Genomic DNA, 21,680 nt, shown 5'->3' on the forward strand with positions numbered 1-21,680 from the left:
TTGACTAGAAACAAGAAAAACTAACTAAAAAAAGCTTCTTTTTTTTTTTTGCATTTTTAAAATTACAAATCAGTTGTTAAAATGATCGCTTAAAATTCAGTTGAAAGAATTCTCTACTATAAATGGCACTTGGGAAATGTTTTTTTTTTAATAACTGAATTTCACAGTATAGGGCTAATAATTCTGACTCCAACTGTACAGTCAGTGAATATTTTGCATGGCACATATACATCTGAACAGCTGGTCCAAACTGGGTCCTTTTGGCGTGTGTGTGTGTGTGTGCATATAAGACAAGTGATTTATAGATCCTCTTATCTCCCCCCAACAAAAATAAAAATAACAATCAATCACTCTTTCTGGAAGTTCATCTGCATATTCATGACGCACCTTTACTATAAGCTTATTTGCATTAACATGCTGGGAAAATCAGAGAGAGTTATTACATCATTGAGATGATCTCACGCATCTGTCATCAGGCTGATGAATGCAGATATAAAGAAATACAGTGCAATAAACTTAGTGAGTATGTGGATGAGTCCTGACTGCAGGATATGCTGTAATTTAAATAAGTATCAGTCACATTAGCAGAAAACAACCCAAATCACTGATTTTGATTCTTATTCTCGGAATATAATGTTGAGAAAATACAAGAAACATAAAGAAAATAAAAAATGTTAAAGGATAACGGTTTGAGTGAAAAATCATCTTTAAAGAAAGATTGTCCCAATACACATCAGTTGTAATGGTCAAAATGTATGGTTTTAGCAGCCTGATCTCACGAGAAAACGTAAGTATTTTACATTTTGCCAGTTTAGTGGCTAATTCGTACGAATTCGTACGAGTTCAGTCGTACGAAATGGTACGATTTTAAAAAGGAGGCGTGGCACCTGACCCCACCCCTAACCCCAACTGTCATTGGGGGGATGAGCAAATCGTACTAAATTGTACGAATTAGATCATACGAATTCATACGAATTAGCCACTAAATGAAAAAGTTACGAATTGCTGTAAGATTGTGTTGGGTTTTAGTGGTATTTGTAGTAACAACAATTAGAAAATGTGTAATTATTTACATAAGATTTCATTCATACATTCATTCTTCTTCGGCTTAGTCCCTGATTTATAAAGGCTCACCACAGAGGAATGAACCATTCAATGAACTATTCCAGCATTTGTTTTACGCAGTGGACCCAGTACTGGAAAACACCCATACACTCTCACATTCACACACACTCATACACTATGGGCAATTTAGATAATTTAATTCACCAATCACATGTGTTTGTACTGTGGGGGAAACCGGAGCACTTAGAGGAAAACCACACCAGCATGGGAAGAATATGCAAACTCCACACAGAAATACCAACTGACCCAGCCAGGACTCAAACCAGCCACCTTCTTGCTGTGAGGCGACAGTGCTAACCGCTGAGCCACCATGTCACCCCTATTTATGTATGATTTATTAAGTAAAACAAATGAGTCAACAAACCAAATCATTGACTTTAATTCTTATCATCAGGATTTAAAGTTATTAAAATTCAACTAAAATATATGAAATAAAATAAAATATTGTTAAATAAAAACAAAACTTTAATGGAAAATCTATTTATAGTTTCAGAATATTGCTTAATATATTAGCTAAGTGTTATTGGTAAAACACTTTTACAGTGGTCCCTCACTATAACGCAGTTCACCTTTTGCGGCCACACAGTTTCACTGATTTTTTTAGTGCAATTTTGCTTATTCTCATTATTTTTATACAGCACATTGTGTTCTGTGTCCTGATTGGCTGTAGACCATTGTCAATCAATACTGCACAGTGAAGAATGCGTTCAGCTTGCCAAATTTACATACAGTGAGTCGCCGATCGCTAGTGTGTAACCCCTGGGTTCACTTAAGGACAGCACGGGATCTCAGAATTATCAAAACATGTATATGAGCAATATCACACTCGTAGCAGTGCGATATGGCTGTATATCGGCACTTGTGCCTTAGTGCCCCCACCAGTGCTGATATACAGCCATATCGCACTGCTACTAGTGTGATATTGCATTTATACAACAGTTTGACGACATAATTGTGTATATAAAAACTAAATCAAACATGGAGAGTCTCAAAAACCCTTTTGTATGAGGAACTACTTTCTTCCGCCTTGGATTCAAATCATAAGCTGACAGTTAAACCGCTGAGCAAGCATCTTTTAAACTTTAGATCTGTAGAGTCTGCTTTTTGCTCGCTGTATGTGTGTGGAGTAATACACAAAGGGTAAAGAGGCTGTACAGGTGCTGATATTACTTAAATATATCACGGCTATCAGCCAATCAGATTCGAGAACCAGACAGAACTGTTGTATAAATTTATACACTCCCCCAGAGACATTAGCCCTTTTCACACATACAGACCTTTCCGGAAAATTGCCGGCAATTTTCCGGAAAGGTTGTATGTGTGAACAGGTCCTTTTTGAAAATACCGGTAAATTAGTTCTGGCTATTTTCCGGAAAGAGAAGTTGTAAGATTACCGGCAATTTGCCGGAATGCTGCGCTGTGTGAATGCAGAAGGAAGATTGCCGTAATAAGCGCGTGCACGTCTAGAACGTGCTGACGTGAAATGTCTGCTTTAGCCCATCACAACAGTCAGACGCATTTACGTCCGCGCGGTTTATGAGAATAAAAGCCTTTGAATATGTTTCCAGACACATTAAGCTGCTAGAAGTCAGATCACGTTTTTATGTTCTTCTTAATGCCAATTGTGTAAATAATCATCGATGAGATGCTTATGATAAGCCGTTGTTTGTTTACCTTCAAGCTTTGCGTGTGCCTGTGAAACAGCCTGTGAGCGCCTGCACACGCACATATTATGAACATCTCGACATGCGAAAGTGATCCTGCGAAAGTTGTTCACAATATTGATCATCCACAGAGTTTGTAATGTAGTCAAATGTTTACAAACACAAGCGCAGCCGTTTAAAGCTAATTTGTGGTGAATGATGTCAGAATTTACCGGTATTCTGGAATGGATGTGTGAATGCTCTTTTCAGGAAAATTTCCGTAACGTCCTCGCCTGTGTGAACAGCGCTTTTTTGAATATACCGGTAAAGTCCTTCCGGAATTTTTCCGGATATTTACCGGTATCACTGTGTGAAAGGGGCTATTGTCAACGGCCTGCAAACCAACCCCCCTACCACTCTTTACTTTTATCCACCACCCCCCACTCCCGGTCACTTACATCCGCGATCCACCTAAGATTTATTAGCTGAAACTAAATGTGTTAAAACAACACACTGTGACTAAGCAGTTTCTGAAAATGATATCATGCATGATATGACTCATAAGGGATTCCCTTTATCTAGATCTTAAGGGACTTTTACTTAAGCGTAGCTGATTATCTTTAATGATTACATTCATGAGGAAAGACGTTTATGAGGAAATGGCTTAGTTTTTTCATATACATGCTGTTTGGTATACACCAATTGATACTTTACATACATTTTTGCATTACCATTAAAGGGGACCAATTATGTGCCTTTTTACAAGATGTAAATAAGTCTCTGATGTCCCTAGAGCGTGTATGTGGAGCCTCAGCTCAAAATACCACACACATATTTTTAATAATAGCCTAATAACTCGTAATACTTTAATAACTCTTTGAAACTGCCCCTTTTAGGCTTTGATCCAAATTGTGCCAATTTGGTAACGTCACTTTAAATTCAAATGAGAATGGGATCTTTTTAAAAGAGGGAGGAGCTAAAACACATATTTATCAGCATAGTGGCAGATACAAAAACAAGACTAACATTATCTTTGTGCAAAACTGAAAATATCAAAAAAAGCGACTCAGAAAATGTCGTCTATGAATATTACGGCGTTCTTTTGTGCATCCTAAAACACCACATTTATAATGCCTCTTAGCTGCTGACATTATCTTCAGCAGGTACGATGTGAAAACTCTGATGGCTGCCTGCTGCATCTCACTCAGGACTATGAGTTTACGCTAATAAATGAAAATATGTTATTTATGATAATAAATATGTTTATGCTAATGAAGGAGAGATAGTGACTAATGGGTGGGGCTTTCCCCCTCTGATGACAAGCACAAGGAGAGAATGTCAATCAAAGTTTGAAGTTTTTTTTTTTAATCAAGAGTGATGATTATAAAAAATAAAATGATTTAAGTTTAACCATTAGAGGCTGGCTATATTCGCACATTCTTGCCACACAACTGTTTAAAGCCCTTCTAAAAGTTTTTTTTTTTTTTTCATAACAGGTCTCCTTTAAGCAATACAGTATCTGCTTCATGCGTAAAGAGTGCTGAATCACAATGACAGTTTAACAGAATATTTAGCTCCACCTCCACACTGCAGGTAAGCAGTGAAAAATGAGAAAGAAAACAGCATCATTGTTTGTTTCCAGAATGTGAGATAAATCCAGAAGATTTGGTGAGGACAACTGTACATACTGAAGTTTATTGTTTTGCATTCAGCAGTTTGAATCAGTTTGGGTTAAAGAATAACGACTAAAATACATCAGATTTTTAGCTTTGGAAGTATACTTGTACATATTTTTTGTATAAATAAGGCACTAAATTCCAATTCAGTGCATTAGGTCTGATTAAGTAAAGGCAAAAATGTATTTACTGCAAGTTAAATCAGGCACTTATTCTACTTTACAAAGTCAAAGCCTTACAAAACCTGAGTGCATGTGAACTGCATAAATAAACCAGGAAGGTACTTTTACTGACTAACCACAAACCTGTCAAACTAGATTAGATAGTTCTAGCATTTTCCTTGTTTTTCTTACTTGCTCTGCCATTTTCAGCTCTGTTGTTTTACCCTCAAGAGAATAAAGACCCTTTGTTTTTTTTGGTTTTTATCTCTGTATTTATTAGATTATGATGATCACAGATTTCAGACTGAATCTGTTCAGCAGTTAGGAAACAGAAACATCATGAAGAATGCTGAAGACGACACTGATTATCCTGACACTTCTCATGGCGAGAGAAGGTGAGGGAAAGATTTTTTCAAAATACTGATGTATTCATTTGAATTTCTATACTCCTGCAATTTTTATTTAGATACTGGAATAAAGTAAAACAAATCAATGCAATTTCAGTTTTAACTAATACAGTTTACAAAAAAGAGGACTGAATTTATTTGAACTGTATCTGACAGAGTTCAGCAGAAGAGATCAGATTCTCCTGTGCACAGTGTTTTACCCATGAAGAGGCACAAGTCAATGAAAACACCAGATCAGTTACAAAATGAAGATCCTCTGTTAAACCAAAGGTAAATACGATTACTGTACCTTGTGTTTACATGTGGCTTAGCATAACTGTTGGTTATAAACAGGGTGTGAATTATACTATATTCTACTATTTTATGTTCGAAAAAATGCCTCAGTGAACCAAATTTATATCTGTATTTAATCTGTTTTCAGTGTTTAAAGGGATATTGAGTGGTTCTCAATGATATTTGTGATGTTAAACATATTAAGGGAACTTGTTCTGTAAACACTATGGTGCTTTAGATTTGCTGGTTTCAAACTGATGAATTAATATTTTTTTGGCACAAACATGCATTCATATTGGTATGACCATTACAGAGGTGGTCAAATGTACAGTTGAAGTCAGAACTATTAGCCCTTCTAAATTATTAGCCCACCTGTTTATTTTTCCCCAATTTCTGTTTAATGGTGAGCAGATTTTAATTTTTAATAAATAGTTTTAATAACTCATCTCTAATAACTGATTTATTTGATCTTTGCCATGATGACAGTAAATAATATTTGACTAGATATTTTTATTTCTATACAGCTTAAAGTGACATTTAAAGGCCTAACTAGGTTAATTAGGTTAACTAGGCAGGTTAGGGTAATTAGGTGAGTTATTGTATAATGATGGTTTGTTCTGTCTGTAATGGAGGCCAGCTAGTAAGTGCTGTGCAGGTAAACCTCACTCCTCTGACCTATAAAAGTTCTCTAGTGACAGACCGAGAGGCCATGGTCTTTAGCCTCCCTGTTAGAGCAACCGACTCCCATGCGGAAGGTCGCCGGTTCGATACCAGCTCATAGTGGGCTGGGTGGCAAAGCACCGGCGGGGTTACATTGGTGCCGTGATCGGTTGGGAGTGAGGTTTAGGGGGTTGAGTGTAACGGAGGCCAGCTAGTAAGTGCTGTGCAGGTACACCTCACTCCTCTGAACTCTAAAGGTGCTCTAGTGACAGACCAAGAGGCCATGGTCTTCTTTAGCCTCCTTGTTAGAACAACAGACTCCCATGCGGAAGGTTGCCGGTTCAATACCAGATCGAAGTGGGTTGGGTGGCGTAGTACCGGCAGGGTTACATGTAGACTATCAAATAAGTATTGCTTAAAGGGGCTAATAATTTTGACCCTAAAATGGTGTGAAAAAAATTAAAAACTGCTTTTACTCTAGCCGAAAATAAACAAAGAAGAGTTTCTCCAGAAGAACAGACATACTGTGAAAATTTCCTTGCTCTGTTAAACATCATCTGGGAAATAATTAAAAAAGAAAAAATCAAAGGGGGGCTAATAATTCTGACTTTAACTGTATATTTAAGTTATCTATTATTTTCATTATTAATATTATTTAAGATACAGATCAAACTATTTCTTAACTATTAAAGGGAAGCAATTTTGTTTTGATGTCCTTCAAGGGGGATCAAGCGTAAATAAGGGGGGTCTGATCCCCCAAACCCCCCTGTAATTCACACCCTGTTTTAATATTGTCTGGTAAAGTGATATATAATATAATATGATATAATATAATATAATATAATATAATATAATATAATATAATATAATATAATATAATATAATATAATTTATAAACAGTTTAGTTTTCTGAAACTCTATATGATTTTATTTCTTTTTCCAGTTCAGAGGAGAGATCACAATCACCAGAACCCAGTGTTTTGTCTATGAAAAGTGACAAATCAATGAAGATACCAATCCAGTTAAAAGATTTAGATTCTCCAGTGGATCAAAGGTAAATAAAACTAATCGTAAAGTACAACTTCATGTGAAGTAGCATTGTCAATATGAGGTTTTCACTATAGTGTGACAATATGCAACATTGACTACGTTTACATGGACATCAACAGTCAAATTATTTTACATAATCTGAATAAGACCATAATATGATTAAGGTGTTTAAATTTGTTGCTTTTAAATGTGTCTGTCATGATCCTGTTTTAGCATATAATTCGATAAATGTCACCAAACTATGCACATTTTCTCTAGAGTTTTTTGGGTGTTTAATTTTTAATTTGTCGACTTAAACTGAAGTTTAGCACTTTATGACTTTCAGTCAGGAACATTTCATGCATGCCCCCTCTGACAAATTGAGGTATTGGATGCGAGCATGAACTGCTGGAAGAGTGTTGTTTTACCTGAATTGGATAATACCGCATGCCGTATTGGAAAAACCCTCCTCATTTCTTGATGCAGGCATCTGTGGTTCTTCACTGACTTGATAGGTGCAGAAAAGAGTCAAACAGTCGTGTGTGTATAGACTATCCAGTTGCAAAATGCAGTGAAAATCTTAATTAGTATGCCTAATCTGTAATAGTTTGATAATAAAGTGTGTTGGGCATGCTGTCCTGGGAGAGAGCCCTGAGCTCAGAATATCTTCGATCCTGGGGCTCCCTCCCGTTTGAAGGGCGAGAGGGGAGTTTGAGCTCAGGTAGATTTCGAGAACTCCCCTGCTTATGAATGCCTTAGAAATAGCTAAAAGATATAGCTGGCTAAGAGACTTATGATGCCACTTTGGGTGAGTCAATTGACTAATATTGTATGCCTTTGGACGGTGGGAGGAAACTGGAGATCCCGGGAAAACCCACGCGAGCCCGTTGAGAACATGCAAGATGATAAGAGCTTGAACCAGTGGCGTTCTTGCTGTGAGGCAGCAGTGCTTACCACTGAGCCACTGTGCCGCCCTATCAGGAGAAGGGGGAGGAGTAGGGGTGGAAGGGGTGATTCTTCAAGATGAAGATGACTGGAGTGGAAAACTTTGGTAATTTATAGTGAGCATTCATCTGATTGGTGCAATATGTAAAACTGATGCATGACCAGCTGTGATCAATCATAAGCATGTGATCCTCTCTAAATTAGTTTATAAATAAACCACACTTCAACAATGCAACTGAAATCGACATACTCCACATGTCTTAATTTGATTTCTGTTTAGTTCGATTATGACTTTAGTCAGATTAAGGTCATTAAACATCGTTGTTTACATATAAGACTCTTAATCAGAGTATTGTCTCAATCAGATTATTGGTGTCCATCTAAATGTACTCAGTGTAGTCTTTAATTTTCAATGACCGCACACTTATTTTTATGTATTATTATGTTTTTTTTCTTTTTTTTTTCCTTCTGCAGTTTGATGCAGAAATCACATTCACTGGATCCCAGTGTTTTGTCCTTGAAAAGTGACAAATCAATGAAGATACCTATTCAGTTAAAAGATGGACATTCTGCAGTGGACCAAAGGTAAAATACCTAATTTGAAGTTTTGCGTAAGTTAGCATTGTCATTATGGTTTTCCACTATAGTGAGACCAAAAGCAGCATTGTAGTCCTTAATTTCTGATGACTGCACACTTATTTTTATGTATTATTATGTTTTTATTTTATTCTGCAGTTTATCGCAGAGATCACATTTAGTTGATCCCAGTGTTTTGTCCTTGAAAAGTGATAAATCAATGAAGATACCAATTCAGTTAAAAGATGGACATTCTCCATCGGATCAAAGGTAAATATAGTATTACTTCAGTATGTTCCAGGTCACATACTGTAGCATATATTATTGTTTTGAATGAACAATAAAAAGAAATATAGAAAGACTATATGATGTTGTAGTTTTTGGAAATTATGTTTTTCTTAGATACTTATGGTATTTGATGAATCTGAGATTTAATTTCTCTTAAATACTGTAAGTGATTAACGTATTTTAAGTTCTGAGGAGACATCGCATTCACCTGATCCCTGAGTTTCGTCCTTGAAAAGTGAAAATTCAATGAAGAAACCAATTCAGTTAAAAGACTGTATTAATGTTTTTTTTATTCAAAGTTGTAAATTAAATTTAAGCGCAAAACTGGAATATTGCTCAAAACATTTGCAAATAAAGCAGCGTTTCCATCCAACAAGTCAAAGAGAACAAAATAGTCACTTTCTGATAAACTGACACTAAATATCAAAAGTAAAAACAAAATTTACTGCAGTAGGAGAAGCTGCGTGAATCTTTTCTTTATTTTGATCAATCACTTGCGTCTCAGAAGACAGTATGCCAACATGCAATGAACGCTTGTTGGTGTTTCAATAGTTCACACTTACATATTGTTTTACAACTTGTTAGCAAGTTAGCAGGTTTGGCATGCTGTCCCGGGAGAGAACTCTGAGCTCGGAGATAGCTAAGTTCAGGGCTCCCGCCCAGTCCATAGAGCATGTGAGGGGAGTACGAGATCAGGTGGTTCTCGAGAGCTCCCCTGGTAAAGGAGGAAAGGAGGAGAAGGGGTGGATGGGGGGTTTCTTCGGAAAAATTAACATAAGGGAGTAGTTCTAATTAGGCTACTAATAGTGAGTTTGGATCAATCTGATTGGCTAGCTAATGAGTGTAGATGAGTGGCCAGCTGCAGTCAATCATATCACATGCTCCTCTCGAAATCAGTTTGTGAAACTTCACGTAAAGGCGTGAGATGCGGAGCACAGACACTCTTGATTCTGGAGGTAATTAATAATATAATAACATTAATCCTGAGATTGTTTGGCATTTTAGAATGACCAAAACAACATTTCAGATGGTTTACAGTGTGCTCAGCCTGCTGGTTTATCCATTCACACACATTTTTATCATCACATGATCTCTTATAACAAAATCACATGAAATTTTTTAATGCCATACTGGAATTTGTTCTGTAAAAGTGTTTCCATCATAGTTTATGTGCATTATTTCTTATTGAATAAAAAGTTTATTCTATTCAGTTATGCGCATACATGTTTTACGCCCATTTTCAAAATATATGAGCATCTTGGTGTTTCCATCAACCATTTTTTTATGCGCATAGCCAAAACGCACACAAATACAGGAGAATGGAAACAGAGCTATTGTTATATAGATGTGATAATTGTACCCAAAAGTAATAAACACATTTTGCTGGTTAATCTTTAATTTCTTGTTTACTAAAACTGATTCTCTCAAACCACTTCAGACCAAAACTGCATTTTATTACTACCTAAACTTGCCACTTGTTGCCACTTGGTGTTTACACAAAGCTCTCTTTGTTAAACACAGGTTTAACCACATACTCATTCAGGAAAAAGTAGACAAAAAACAACATGAACTCATAACACATATTTCACTGGTTGTGATTGAAAAATCTAAGTTATTGAATGCATCTAGGAGATGGAGAGATAATGGCAGTATAATCTGACTTTGTCTTTCAGTACCTTACAGGAATCATATTCATCTGATCCCAGTACAGTTCAATTTCCAGTTGAACAGAGGTAAGGACTCTTAGCACAGCTGTTCACCAGTTAGTGCTAATATAAGCTAGAGAATGTGTCTTGAATCTAAAAGTTATAAAGACTCACCTTGTCATACTGTAATCTGTGGAGGATGAGAGATGAGGGCTTGCTCTTAACTTTCAGAGTTTCTGCAATGGAGAGCAGGCCACCTCTGATTTCCACATCAATCAGGGACAAGCTTCTCTCAATTGATCTTTGTTGGAAATGGAGAAATGACATTTCTTAAATGCTAGTAAAAACTACAACACATGTATTTTAATAGTTTTGTGAACAGATATAAATTTAGTCTGTTTTATATCTTGTCTGTGGCATTCATCGCCTTTATAATTGTTAGTGTAATCAGAAAAACTTGATGAAACAAATTTACTGGGAAATAATACAGAGTCTGCCTTCATAATTTGAAATGAAATCCCTTTATATTGCGCAAATATAATTAAAGTTTCAAGTTTGCATTTGACTGAACACAAACATAATTTTTCTAATACTGAAAGTATTTTGGTTTTAATTTTTGGTTATGATTTTTCTTTCTCTTTTAGACATGGGCAGCAAACAAAAGTTTCAGAGATTCAACAAGCTCTAAAATCTTACATGAAAACTAAGCATCAGTATGTTTTAGAAGGACTGGAAATACAAGGAAACCGAAAGCATCTAAATGAGATCTACACCGAGCTCTACATCATAGAAGGAGAAACTGAAGCAATCATAAATAAACATGAGTTCACTATGATGGAAAGAGCAGTGAAGAGTGCTGCAGTGGTAGCAAAACCAATCAATTGCCGAGACATCTTTAGACCTTTACCTGGACGAGACAAAGCCATCAGAACTGTGCTGACGAAGGGAGTCGCTGGCATTGGAAAAACAGTCTCTGTGCAGAAGTTCATCCTGGACTGGGCTGAAGAGAAGCAGAATCAGGACATCCAGCTCATATTTCCACTTCCTTTCAGAGAGATTAATCTGATGAAGGACAAAAAGTTCAGTTTAGTTAGTCTTCTTCAGACCTTCTTTATGAAAGAAATAAGTTTACATCTGATTCAAAACTCTTCTATCATCTTCATCTTTGATGGTCTGGACGAGTGTCGTCTTCCTTTATACTTTAGCAGCAATGATATCTTGAGGGATGTGACCAAAGAAACATCAGTGGATGTGCTGCTGACGAACCTGATTGTGGGGAATCTGCTTCCCTCTGCTCTCATCTGGATCACCTCCAGACCCGCAGCAGCACATCTCGTCCCCTCTGAGTGTGTCCATCGAGTGACAGAGGTACGAGGCTTCAATGACCCTCAGAAGGAGGAATACTTCAGCAAGAGAATCAGTGATCAGAGTCTGGCCAATACAATCATCTCACACCTGAAGTCCTCCAGGAGCCTCTACATCATGTGCCACATCCCAGTGTTCTGCTGGATCTCAGCCACTGTTCTGGAGAAGATGTTGAGTGAAGCAGAGACTGCAGAGATCCCCAAGACTCTCACTCAGATGTACACACACTTCCTGATGGCACAGATCAACATTAAAGACAGAAAGTATCATGAAATTAACAAAGATAAAGAGATTATCCTCAAACTGGGGAAACTGGCGTATGAGCAGCTGGAAAAAGGCAATATAATCTTCTATGAGGAAGACCTGAGAGAGTGTGGCATTGATGTGGCAGAAGCTTCAGTTTACTCAGGATTGTGCACTCAGATCTTCAGAGAGGAGTTTGGCTTGTATCTGGGGAAAGTCTTCAGCTTTGTTCATCTGAGCATTCAGGAACATCTAGCAGCTCTATATGTGCACCTCTCCTTCCACAACAGTGGTGAAAATGTGCTTGAAGCACATGAACACAGGGAGACAATGTTGAGCATACACAAATATGCTTTTAAAAAAGCTATACAGAGTAGGAATGGACATCTCGATCTTTTCTTTCGCTTCCTTATAGGACTTTCACTGGAGACAAATCACAGACTTCTAGAAGGTCTTTTGGTGAAAAAGACAGAGAGCATCTTGGAAATAAACAAAACTGTTGAGTATCTCAGGGATGAATTCAAAAAGCAGTTTTGTCCAAATGATTGTCTCCTTCTGCTTCACTGTTTACATGAACTCAATGATCATTCAATGAATGATGACATTAAGGCCTGTGAAAAAGAAAACATGTCGCCAGATTACTGGCGGGCTTTGTTCTGTATTTTAATGACATCCAATGAGCGGTCAGAGGAGTTTAGACTTCAAGAATATGGCAGATCAGATGAGAGCTTACAATGGCTGCATCCTGTGATCAAGTTACACACAAAGGCTCGGTGAGCACTTTTTAAAATGTTATTACAAGAGTTCACACTTAGCTGATGATTGATTATGAAGCTTGTTTGTCATGTTTTCCCGGGAGAGAGCCGTGAGCTTATAAGATCCTCGAGCCCGGGGCTTCATCCCGTTTGCAAGGCAAGAGGGGAGTTTGAGCTCAGGTAGATCTCAGGAACTCCCCTGCTTTAGTAGCTAATGAACAGATAGTGATTGCTCTTAAGAGATAACTACTTACTAGTAGAATGTCTATGGTGCTGATTTGGATTAGTCAATTAACTTAAGTTGCATGTTTTTGGACGGTGGGAGGCAACCGGGGAACCCAGGGGAAACCCATGTGAGCACGAGGAGAACGTGTAAACTCCACACAGAAACGTTGGCTGGCTTGTTAAGTACTAGAACCAGTGACGTTCATAAATGAACTTCACCAAATAAATGTATGCATGCACATTTTCTACATCTTAATTGATTTTCCTTATATTTTAGGTTGAATGACTGTAACATCACAGATGTAGGCTGTACATTTCTGACTACACTTCTCACATCACTATCCATTGTGAGAGAGCTGGACCTAAGCCACAACAACCTGCAGGACTCAGGAGTAGAAATACTCTGTGTCGGAGTTAATAGATCAGCTCATGGAACAGCACTGTATGCTTTCATTACTGTGTACTTAGCATATCATATTATGCTTGCACAATTTAATTAACTGTTTCTTACATTAGACTGAAAGAAATAGAAAAAACAAGGCTCAACAAAGTTCCAGCACCATCATGTGGTACACACAGCCTGCATAAACATGAGAATAAGGAAACATTTCATTTGCATCACAAAACTGATGGACTGGAACCTCTGAAGTAAGTTCTGCAAGACATGCTGAATCACATGCTGGTCACATACATTTAAAAATTTTAGTAGATCCAGATAAGTGCCACAGCTTTAATCAGCAGCTTTCTTTTTCCAAGAGGAGCTTGGCATGACAACACGTCTCTTGGGAATCTTCACTAATTCAACCAATAACAGAATATGACTCTGAAAATACTTTAAGTTTTTTTCCCTATTTATGCATCAGATGTAATTTAAAGTAAATAATGAGGTACTGTAAATTACTTTACATAACATACCATTCTTACACACATTAAATTCTTTCTTATATCAGAATAAAGCAAACTGAAAGAAAGATGCACTGCAAAGTTTCAGCACCAACATGTGGCTCACACAGCCCACATCTCTTACATCTGCATCATAGAACTGCTGGACTACAGGATGGGGAGTGCAGCCTAAAATCTCTAAAGTAAGTGCTCTGTGGCCAGTATATTCTAGTCTAGCCTTCCTTACTATATTTGAAGAACTGTGTGTAGCACATCATTATAACTTATGTAATTCTTATAACACGTGTTTAGTGATGTTTAGTATGAATTTTTATTAAAGTCACAAACTGTTTCCAAATAAATAATACAGAATGTAATACTTGTAACATACAGTTCTGACAAAGGGGTTATGAATCTAATTTCAGCGTCTTTATTGACAGAATAGTCAGTCAGACAAGGGTCAATCATAGGTGCAAACAGAATGAAACAGGGCAATCCAAAAGAGAAGTTGAGTTACAGGTGTAGATATCTGTTCAGGCAGCTAACATAAATAAAATAAATAAATAAATAAATAAAAAAGGGTCTGGAAACACGGCATGGAAAAACAAGACAAGGGAAATGCTTCATAATGCTACAGGGTAAACACCAACAAGACTCAGCAATGAGTGTGTAAATGTGATATTTATTTACTGTGCAATCAGTCTAAGATGAGCTACCAGCTACCAAAGTGTGAATGTAATCAAAGAGGAACCGGAACAGGTGTGAGTGAGGTGCATGACAGGATGTGTAGTCCATATGGTAACAGGATTGTAGCGTAAGTGAAAGTGAATGATTACCAGCAAGCCTGGAGTGTGGTGATCGTGACAATACTTATGCCATGGCAGTTCTGAGGAATATTTCACCTAAAAATGAAAACTCTGTCATCATTTACTCACATTTCACTTGTTCCAAACCGGTTCCCAACCCAAGTGTGTTGAAGAATATTGGAAAGCTGTAAGCATTGATATTTATAGTTGGAAAAACAAATAGTTACAGGTTTCCATCAAGGATATTGTTTTGTATTTGATAGACAAAAACTAACAAATATTTTGAAACAAGTCAGTATTAGTGATGGGAAGTTCGGATCATTTTACTGACTCGTACCTTTGAATCTTTTTTCGAGTCATTTCGTTCCTTTTATTCAATTTGCCAAAATATTATTAAAACGTTACAAGTTGCTTCCAAACTCATCTGCAACTAGCCCAGGCGTTGACCACACTACAAACAAGCCATAACTAGAATGCTATAAGAAAGAGAAAATAATCATTTGTTGTTTACCTGGTTTATGATTATGTCAGCTCACCTCTTCTGACAGGTCTTCAAATTTGAGTTGTTCGTTCATGTCACACAGACTCATATAAGCTTAAACAATGCACACAGTTTAAGCCAAAAGAAGCCATAATTATTTAACCTCTCAAGTCTTAAGGTTTTGGAGTCGTTCGTTCATCATGTGACAACATATAAAGAGAGATGACTCAAACCCGAAGACTCGAAATGAACGAATCAAATCTTTTTCTGGCTCTAAAAGCATATGACTGGCTCCTGTCTTTCATGTGATGAATGAACGACTCAAACCTGATAGAAGACTTGAAAAAGGAACTAATCTTGTGCGCAAATGAACAAATCACTCCAAGAGGACTCATCGTTCTCGAGTCATGCAAAAGATTTGATCAAAATAAACGAATCGTTCAAGAACGACCCATCACTAGTCAAGATTGAGTAAATGAAGACAGATTCTTAATTTTTGGGTAAACTTCCCCTTTAACATGCACTGAAAATATGCTGTAAAATTAACAGTATTACTGGCAATTTTGGTAAGTGCACTGTAAACTAACAATTACAATTAAGCTGTAAAACTATAGCACAATTGCAATTGTTGATTTACAGTGCACTTGTAAATTTTACAGTATTACTGGCAACCAAACTTGACAGTAACAATGTAAAGGATCCTACACACCGGGACGCTTTTCGTTTGCATTTTTTGTCAGTGTTTTATGAGACGTTTTTCCGTATTTAAACCCAAGCGATTTTCACTGGCGTCAAGCAGAAGATTATGCAAAGTCGCTCCTTGACGTTAGATGGCGCTACACAACTTTAAGCTTCTGACACCCGCTTATAACACAGAAGAAGAGGAGGAGAGGAAGTTCACACGCTTGTTGTTAAAGTTACTGGTGACTCGAACAAGCATGGATGGTTCAACCAGCACCTCCAGGTCTAGCGATGAAAAATTTATTATTGTTCATAAGAGCAAGAAGCAGCTCCACGCTCATATCGCCTCTGGGCATCTTCTTCAATGTGCGGTCGGATTGACAGTTTTGCGCTTGAGCGCCTCCAAGGGCTGTTTACTGTAACTTTAGCCGCTCCGTGCACATGAACAAAAGTGGCGATCTGATTGGTGGAGGTTTAGACGCGGTGCGTCAAAAAAAAAACAAGCATGAGGCATTTATTTTTTAAAATGACGCTTTTGCACCTGCCGTTTTGCACGTTGGTGTGCACGATCACATTGACGCCCTTTATTTAGTCACGAGGCGTTAAACGTCGACAGAAAACGCGAGCAAAAAACTTCTCGGTGTGCACAGGCCTGAACTTTGACAGCAAATTTTACAATATAGAGGCTAAAGGCTCCTACACACCGAGACGATTTTCGCTTGCGTTTATCGTCAGCATTTTACAAGATGTATTTCCGTATTCAAACCCAAGCAATTTTCACTGGCGTCAAGCAAAAGACAAAATCACTCCTTGACGTTAGATGGCGATACACAACTTTAAGCTTCTGACACCCACTTATAACACAGAACAGTTGGAGGAGAGGAAGTACACATGCTTGTTGTTAAAGTTACTGGTGACTCGAACAAGCATGGATGGTTCAAGCAGCAGCTCCAGGTTTAGCGATGAAGAAATGATTATTGTTCAGCAGAGCAATAAGCAGCTCCACACTCATATCGCCTCTTGGCATCTTCTTCAATGTGCGGTCACAGTTTTGCGCTTGAGTGCCTCCAAGTGCTGTTTACTGTAACTCCAGCCGCTCCTTGCACGTGAACAAAGGTTTTCATGCGGTGCATGAGGCATTTTTTTTTTTTAATGACGCCTTTGCGCCTGGCGTTTTGTGTGTGGGTGTGCACAATCACATTGATGCCCTTTTGTTTAGTCACGAGGCGTTAAACGTCGATGTAATACGCGAGCAAAAAACGTCTCGGTGTGCACGGGCCTTAAGGCCAAGGTCACACTACACTTTTCATCCCATAGACTTTCATTCAGATGCATGCGAATGCAGTAGACCGGAAATGCAAGCTCATGCAAAAAGTTTTGCATGTCGCTGCATAGCAAAATTCAAGCTTGGTGAATTCTCACATGCAAAATTGCATCACGTCATTGAGTAAGACCAATAGAAGATCAAAACATGACCTATCTGTACAGACATTTCAAATATGGAGCAATCGCTTGCTTTCTTTAAAGTGTAATCATTCATTCATTTTCTTTTTAGCTTAGTCCCTTTATTAATCATGGGGTGGCCACAGCTAAATAAAACCACAAACTTATCCAGCATATGTTTTACGCAGCAGATGCTATTTCAGCCGCCTCCCATCACTGGGAAACACCCATACACCCTCATTCACACACTACGGACAATTTAGCTTACCCAGGTCACCTATAACCAGAGCACCTGGAGGAAACCCACGCCATCACAGGGAGAACTTCACCCAGAAATGCCAACTGACACAGCTGAGGCTCGAACTAGCAACCTTTTTGCTGTGAGGCGACAGCCTTACCCACTGCACGAACGTGCCACTTAAAGTCTAATCATCTTGTTTAATCCCATTACTTTTCACAGTGCCATACAACAGAATTCTGCCAGCTCAAACTCGAGTGTGACCATGACTTAAGTTAATACAACTGATTTTGCTCTAGTTCATCACTGCACTGAACATTATTTACAACATTATTGCCTCTGATCCTGAGCAAATTTATACAAATCTGAGTGCAAGTTTCCTTTTGCATAAAGTCATTTTGTTCCTTGATAATATATTTTAAAAATGACTCCTTAGTCATTTTTGTACAGTGGGGGATTACTTTACAAATGTATATCCATTTTAATGTCCAATGTATGTCTCTGCAGTCTGAGGGTTTGTGGAATAACAGAAGCAGGTAGTGACCACCTGGGCAAAGTTCTGAGTTTAAACCCTTCCCATCTGAAAGTGCTGGACCTGAGCTGGAACACCATTGGAGACCCAGGAGTGAAACACCTTTGTGCTGCTTTGGAGAAAGTTGATTGTGCACTAGAAACACTGGCGTAAGTCATAATAAAAATTAAACTTTAAGATTTAGGTTATCAAGCAAATAGCAATCAAAATAAAACATGCGATTATATTGAAAAGGATTGACATCGTAAATGGTTTTACTCTCAGATTGGCCAAATGTGGATTGACAGAGGAAAGTTGTGCTGCTCTGGCTTCAGCGCTCAGCTCAAAGTCCTCCAGTCTGACAGATCTGGATATGAGTGTTAATGATCTACAAGACTCAGGAGTGAAGAAGCTGTGTGTGGGACTGCAGAATCCTCACTGTAAACTACAGAAGCTGAGGTAAAGATCTGAAAATGTCTCAGCAGATTCATTCAAATCACATTGAAATAAAGAGCTTAAATAAGACTCCACTGACCTGCTTTGACTTGTTTTCTTCAGGTTGGCCAACTGTAAAGTAACTCATGAAGGAGTGACAGCCTTGACTGAAGCTCTGAAATCAAGTCTATCACAACTGAAAGAGCTCAATCTTCCTGAGAACAATCTGGAAGAGTCAGACTTGAACATGATTTCCATGATAATAGACAAATAATCAGAGAATGAAAAGAAAAATTGACACTTTATGTGTGTATAAAGACACACAGTAACACCGTTTAATGAAATACATTTAAAGAACTTCACAAAAAATATAAACATAAGCTGCACAATCAGTGTGAAAAATGAAAGTATCATACAAGGTACGGCCTCTCTTCAATGGGGGGGCAGATCATTTACTGTTATTGCACCCAAACTCTGAAAATTCTCTACCATGTTCACTCCGTTCTGCTAATAATATCTCAGATTTTAAATTTTTACTTAAAACTCATTTATTTTCTGAACGCTTCAGTTTTGACCTGACAAACTGACTACTTTATCTGATCCACCTGCACTGCTCATTTGTCCCTTAGGTCTTGTTTTTGTATTTCCTGTTTGTTATATTTGACTTCTTGTATGTTTGTGTATCTAATGCGGTCTCTACATTTATCTGCTTGTACTATCTCCTTTTGTCGCATTCTTTGTAAAGTGTCCTTGAGGTCTGGAAAGGCGCTATATAAACAAAATGTATTATTATTATTACACCATGACTGTAATGCCAAACTGAAAATCCAAAAAGCAAGAGAAGTCAAAGCTGGCAATGAGGCTTATCAGGAAAATAATTCCAGAAAGTTTAAGCAAATAAATACTATTTATTCAAAACTAGACTGTACTATATGGTAAAGAACAAAGCCAGATCCCTCATCTGTGTTTGCTCCTGTTGTTGTCCTGAGTTTCTCCATTTGTTTATATGCTAGTATGGCACATTACTTACATAGGACAATAGGAGACATCAATCTGTCGTTTTCTTACCTGCTGTGAAAACAATAATGAAAAAAATCTGTATTATCAGCCTTTTCTGAATAATAAGAATGTTTTAGTACATGCTATTTTACTTTTCATATTTAAATAAAACTGTGGTGTAAGTCCAAGTGTTGCGTAACTACAATACAGCAAAACAATATATATATATATATATATATATATATATATATATATATATATATATATATATATATATATATATATATATATATATATATATATATATGAGCAATATCACACAAGTAGCAGCGCAATATGGCTGTATATCAGCACTGGTGGGAGGCTAGCATTGACACGAGGCCATAGGCTGAGCGCCTTAGCGTCCCACTAGTTACGAGTGTGATATTGCATTTATACAACAGTTTGACGGCACAATCGTGTATATAAAAAAAACACGGAGAGTCTAAAAACTCTTTGTAGGAGGAACAACTTTCTTCTGCCATTCATTCACATCTGCAGCTGACGTCAACACAGCAGAAGCCGTTACTAATTCACCAACGTCACTCTAGAGCTAGTAATGTCTTAAGTGATGACAAAACAGCTGATTTTGCTCACATTTTAAGATTATAAGGCTGAACATGACATGAAATGCCATCAGTCTACAGAGATATCTCTCTACAGTCAATTTCGGTCTACAGTATTCAATTCAATTCACCTTTATTTGCATAGTGTTTTTACAATGTAGATTGTGTCAAAGGATACGGCCTGGTCCAGGATTATGGAAACCTTGGGATTGTCTCATCGCTGATTTTTGATCAGTGGCGCTGCATAGTCTGAGGGCCTCGGGATGAGTATTCCCAGGTGGAAAAAGAGAATAAAGAGAATAATTAGCGTAGCTTCTGTTCATAGTGTATATAAACAAGATGCAAAAACATGCATTGGGCACATTCATCTATCATACCGCTGAGTGATGCACTGAGTGTATGCTTTAAAAAGATAGGTCTTTAATCTAGTATTTCTCTGTTGCAATCGGTATATTGTGAAAGATAACAGGAATGAAAAAAAAAGAAACAGAAACTTCCTCTCTTCTTATTGGCCTTTATGCGTTACTCCCAAGTGCTGATAACTACATACATGCCAGTCAACGACAATGAGTAGGAAAAGAGAAAAGAAAAAACACTCAAACATCCGTCGCAAAATAAAAGTTACATCATTGAAAAAAAAAAGAATGATACAGCGGTAGAGCAACCATCACACTTCTCCCCAGAGCTCGCTGAACTGAACTGAGCTTCCATGCATGCGTGCTTACATCTCAAAGGTAAACAAACAACCACAGAAGAAGTCCTCTTAAAGGGAACATTACATGTATATACAACTCATATCAAACATTAAGCGACCATTAAAATATCACAATAACTAACCTAAAAAAAAAGCAATGCAATCACTCCCAGACTGCTGTTGTGTTTGCGATAAGGAGGGGGTGTTTGGGGGTAAGGTCTCTGAATAACACTGTAGAGAACCCGGAAAGGAAAGTAACTGTATTAAAATAGGCACTGTCCTTATAAATAAAATGCATAGTTGCAATCTATACAAAAGAGAGAGATCGACTTCAAATATCACTTACCAGTTTAATAATGATTTGATCAGCTGTAGTTTATTCATTCCTGGTACCCGTCACAATATATCATATGTGCGCCCATGTTCTGGTCTAAAAAAAAAAGAGGTATGTTAAGGCACATTGCTGGCGCGTTGCTATTTTGAGGAACTAAACAGACTGTTCAATAGACCAGCTAAGAGGAGGTCTAAAGTCTAGCGCAGAGCGCGTTAGTTGTGCGTCTCACTTACACATTGCTTAATACTAGCAGGATGTACAGCAATACACAAATATCTTTACAAATGAAAAAGAATTAAGGGAAGAAAATATTACAATAATTATTACTTTTTACACAAATATAAAACCGATATCTCCATGCTTTTATTTGAAGAGGCTTTTCCTGTTTATTCATGACAATTTGCTTTTGTATAATGTTATTATTATTAGCAGTATTATCTATTATATCCATATTTATATTTGTTTTATTAAAAACAAGCTTAGATTTTTCCACCTGTCAGGTTTTAAACCATATGGGGCCGAACAGGTGCATTTGGATATAACTTTTTGTTATT

At 37.4% G+C, this 21,680-nt stretch overlaps 1 protein-coding gene across 6 annotated transcripts; it reads left to right on the plus strand.

Annotated features, from left to right (window-relative positions):
• The first annotated feature begins 4,352 nt into the window (after positions 1-4,352).
• Positions 4,353-19,681, plus strand: si:ch211-191a16.5. Of its 6 annotated transcripts, XM_073924011.1 has the most exons (14): positions 4,353-4,436; positions 4,886-5,000; positions 5,169-5,282; positions 6,889-6,999; positions 8,394-8,504; positions 8,655-8,765; positions 10,457-10,516; positions 11,074-12,810; positions 13,295-13,459; positions 13,534-13,665; positions 13,968-14,102; positions 18,056-18,229; positions 18,345-18,518; positions 18,618-19,681. In XM_073924011.1, the coding sequence occupies exons 2-14, from the start codon at positions 4,945-4,947 to the stop codon at positions 18,766-18,768; spliced, it is 3,231 nt and encodes a 1,076-aa protein (XP_073780112.1). In that variant the 5' UTR covers positions 4,353-4,436; positions 4,886-4,944; the 3' UTR covers positions 18,769-19,681. The 6 variants fall into 6 exon arrangements, with proteins under 6 accessions (XP_073780112.1, XP_073780116.1, XP_073780114.1 ...); XM_017351260.3 differs by lacking the exon at positions 4,353-4,436 and having other exon boundaries at positions 4,769-5,000; XM_073924013.1 differs by lacking the exons at positions 10,457-10,516; positions 11,074-12,810 and having other exon boundaries at positions 4,358-4,436.
• The last annotated feature ends 1,999 nt before the right edge of the window (positions 19,682-21,680 follow it).

This window comes from Danio rerio, chromosome 15 (genome assembly GCF_049306965.1).
Source record: "Danio rerio strain Tuebingen ecotype United States chromosome 15, GRCz12tu, whole genome shotgun sequence".
Classification (NCBI taxonomy): Eukaryota; Metazoa; Chordata; class Actinopteri; order Cypriniformes; family Danionidae; genus Danio; species Danio rerio.

Coding starts and splice junctions, on each gene's coding strand:
- si:ch211-191a16.5 (XM_073924011.1), top strand. CDS start 4,945: ATGAAGAATGCTGAAGACGACACTGATTATCCTGACACTTCTCATGGC. Junction 8,505..8,654: donor CATTCTGCAGTGGACCAAAG/GTAAAATACCTA, acceptor TTTATTCTGCAG/TTTATCGCAGAGATCACATT. Junction 13,666..13,967: donor GATGGACTGGAACCTCTGAA/GTAAGTTCTGCA, acceptor TTCTTATATCAG/AATAAAGCAAACTGAAAGAA.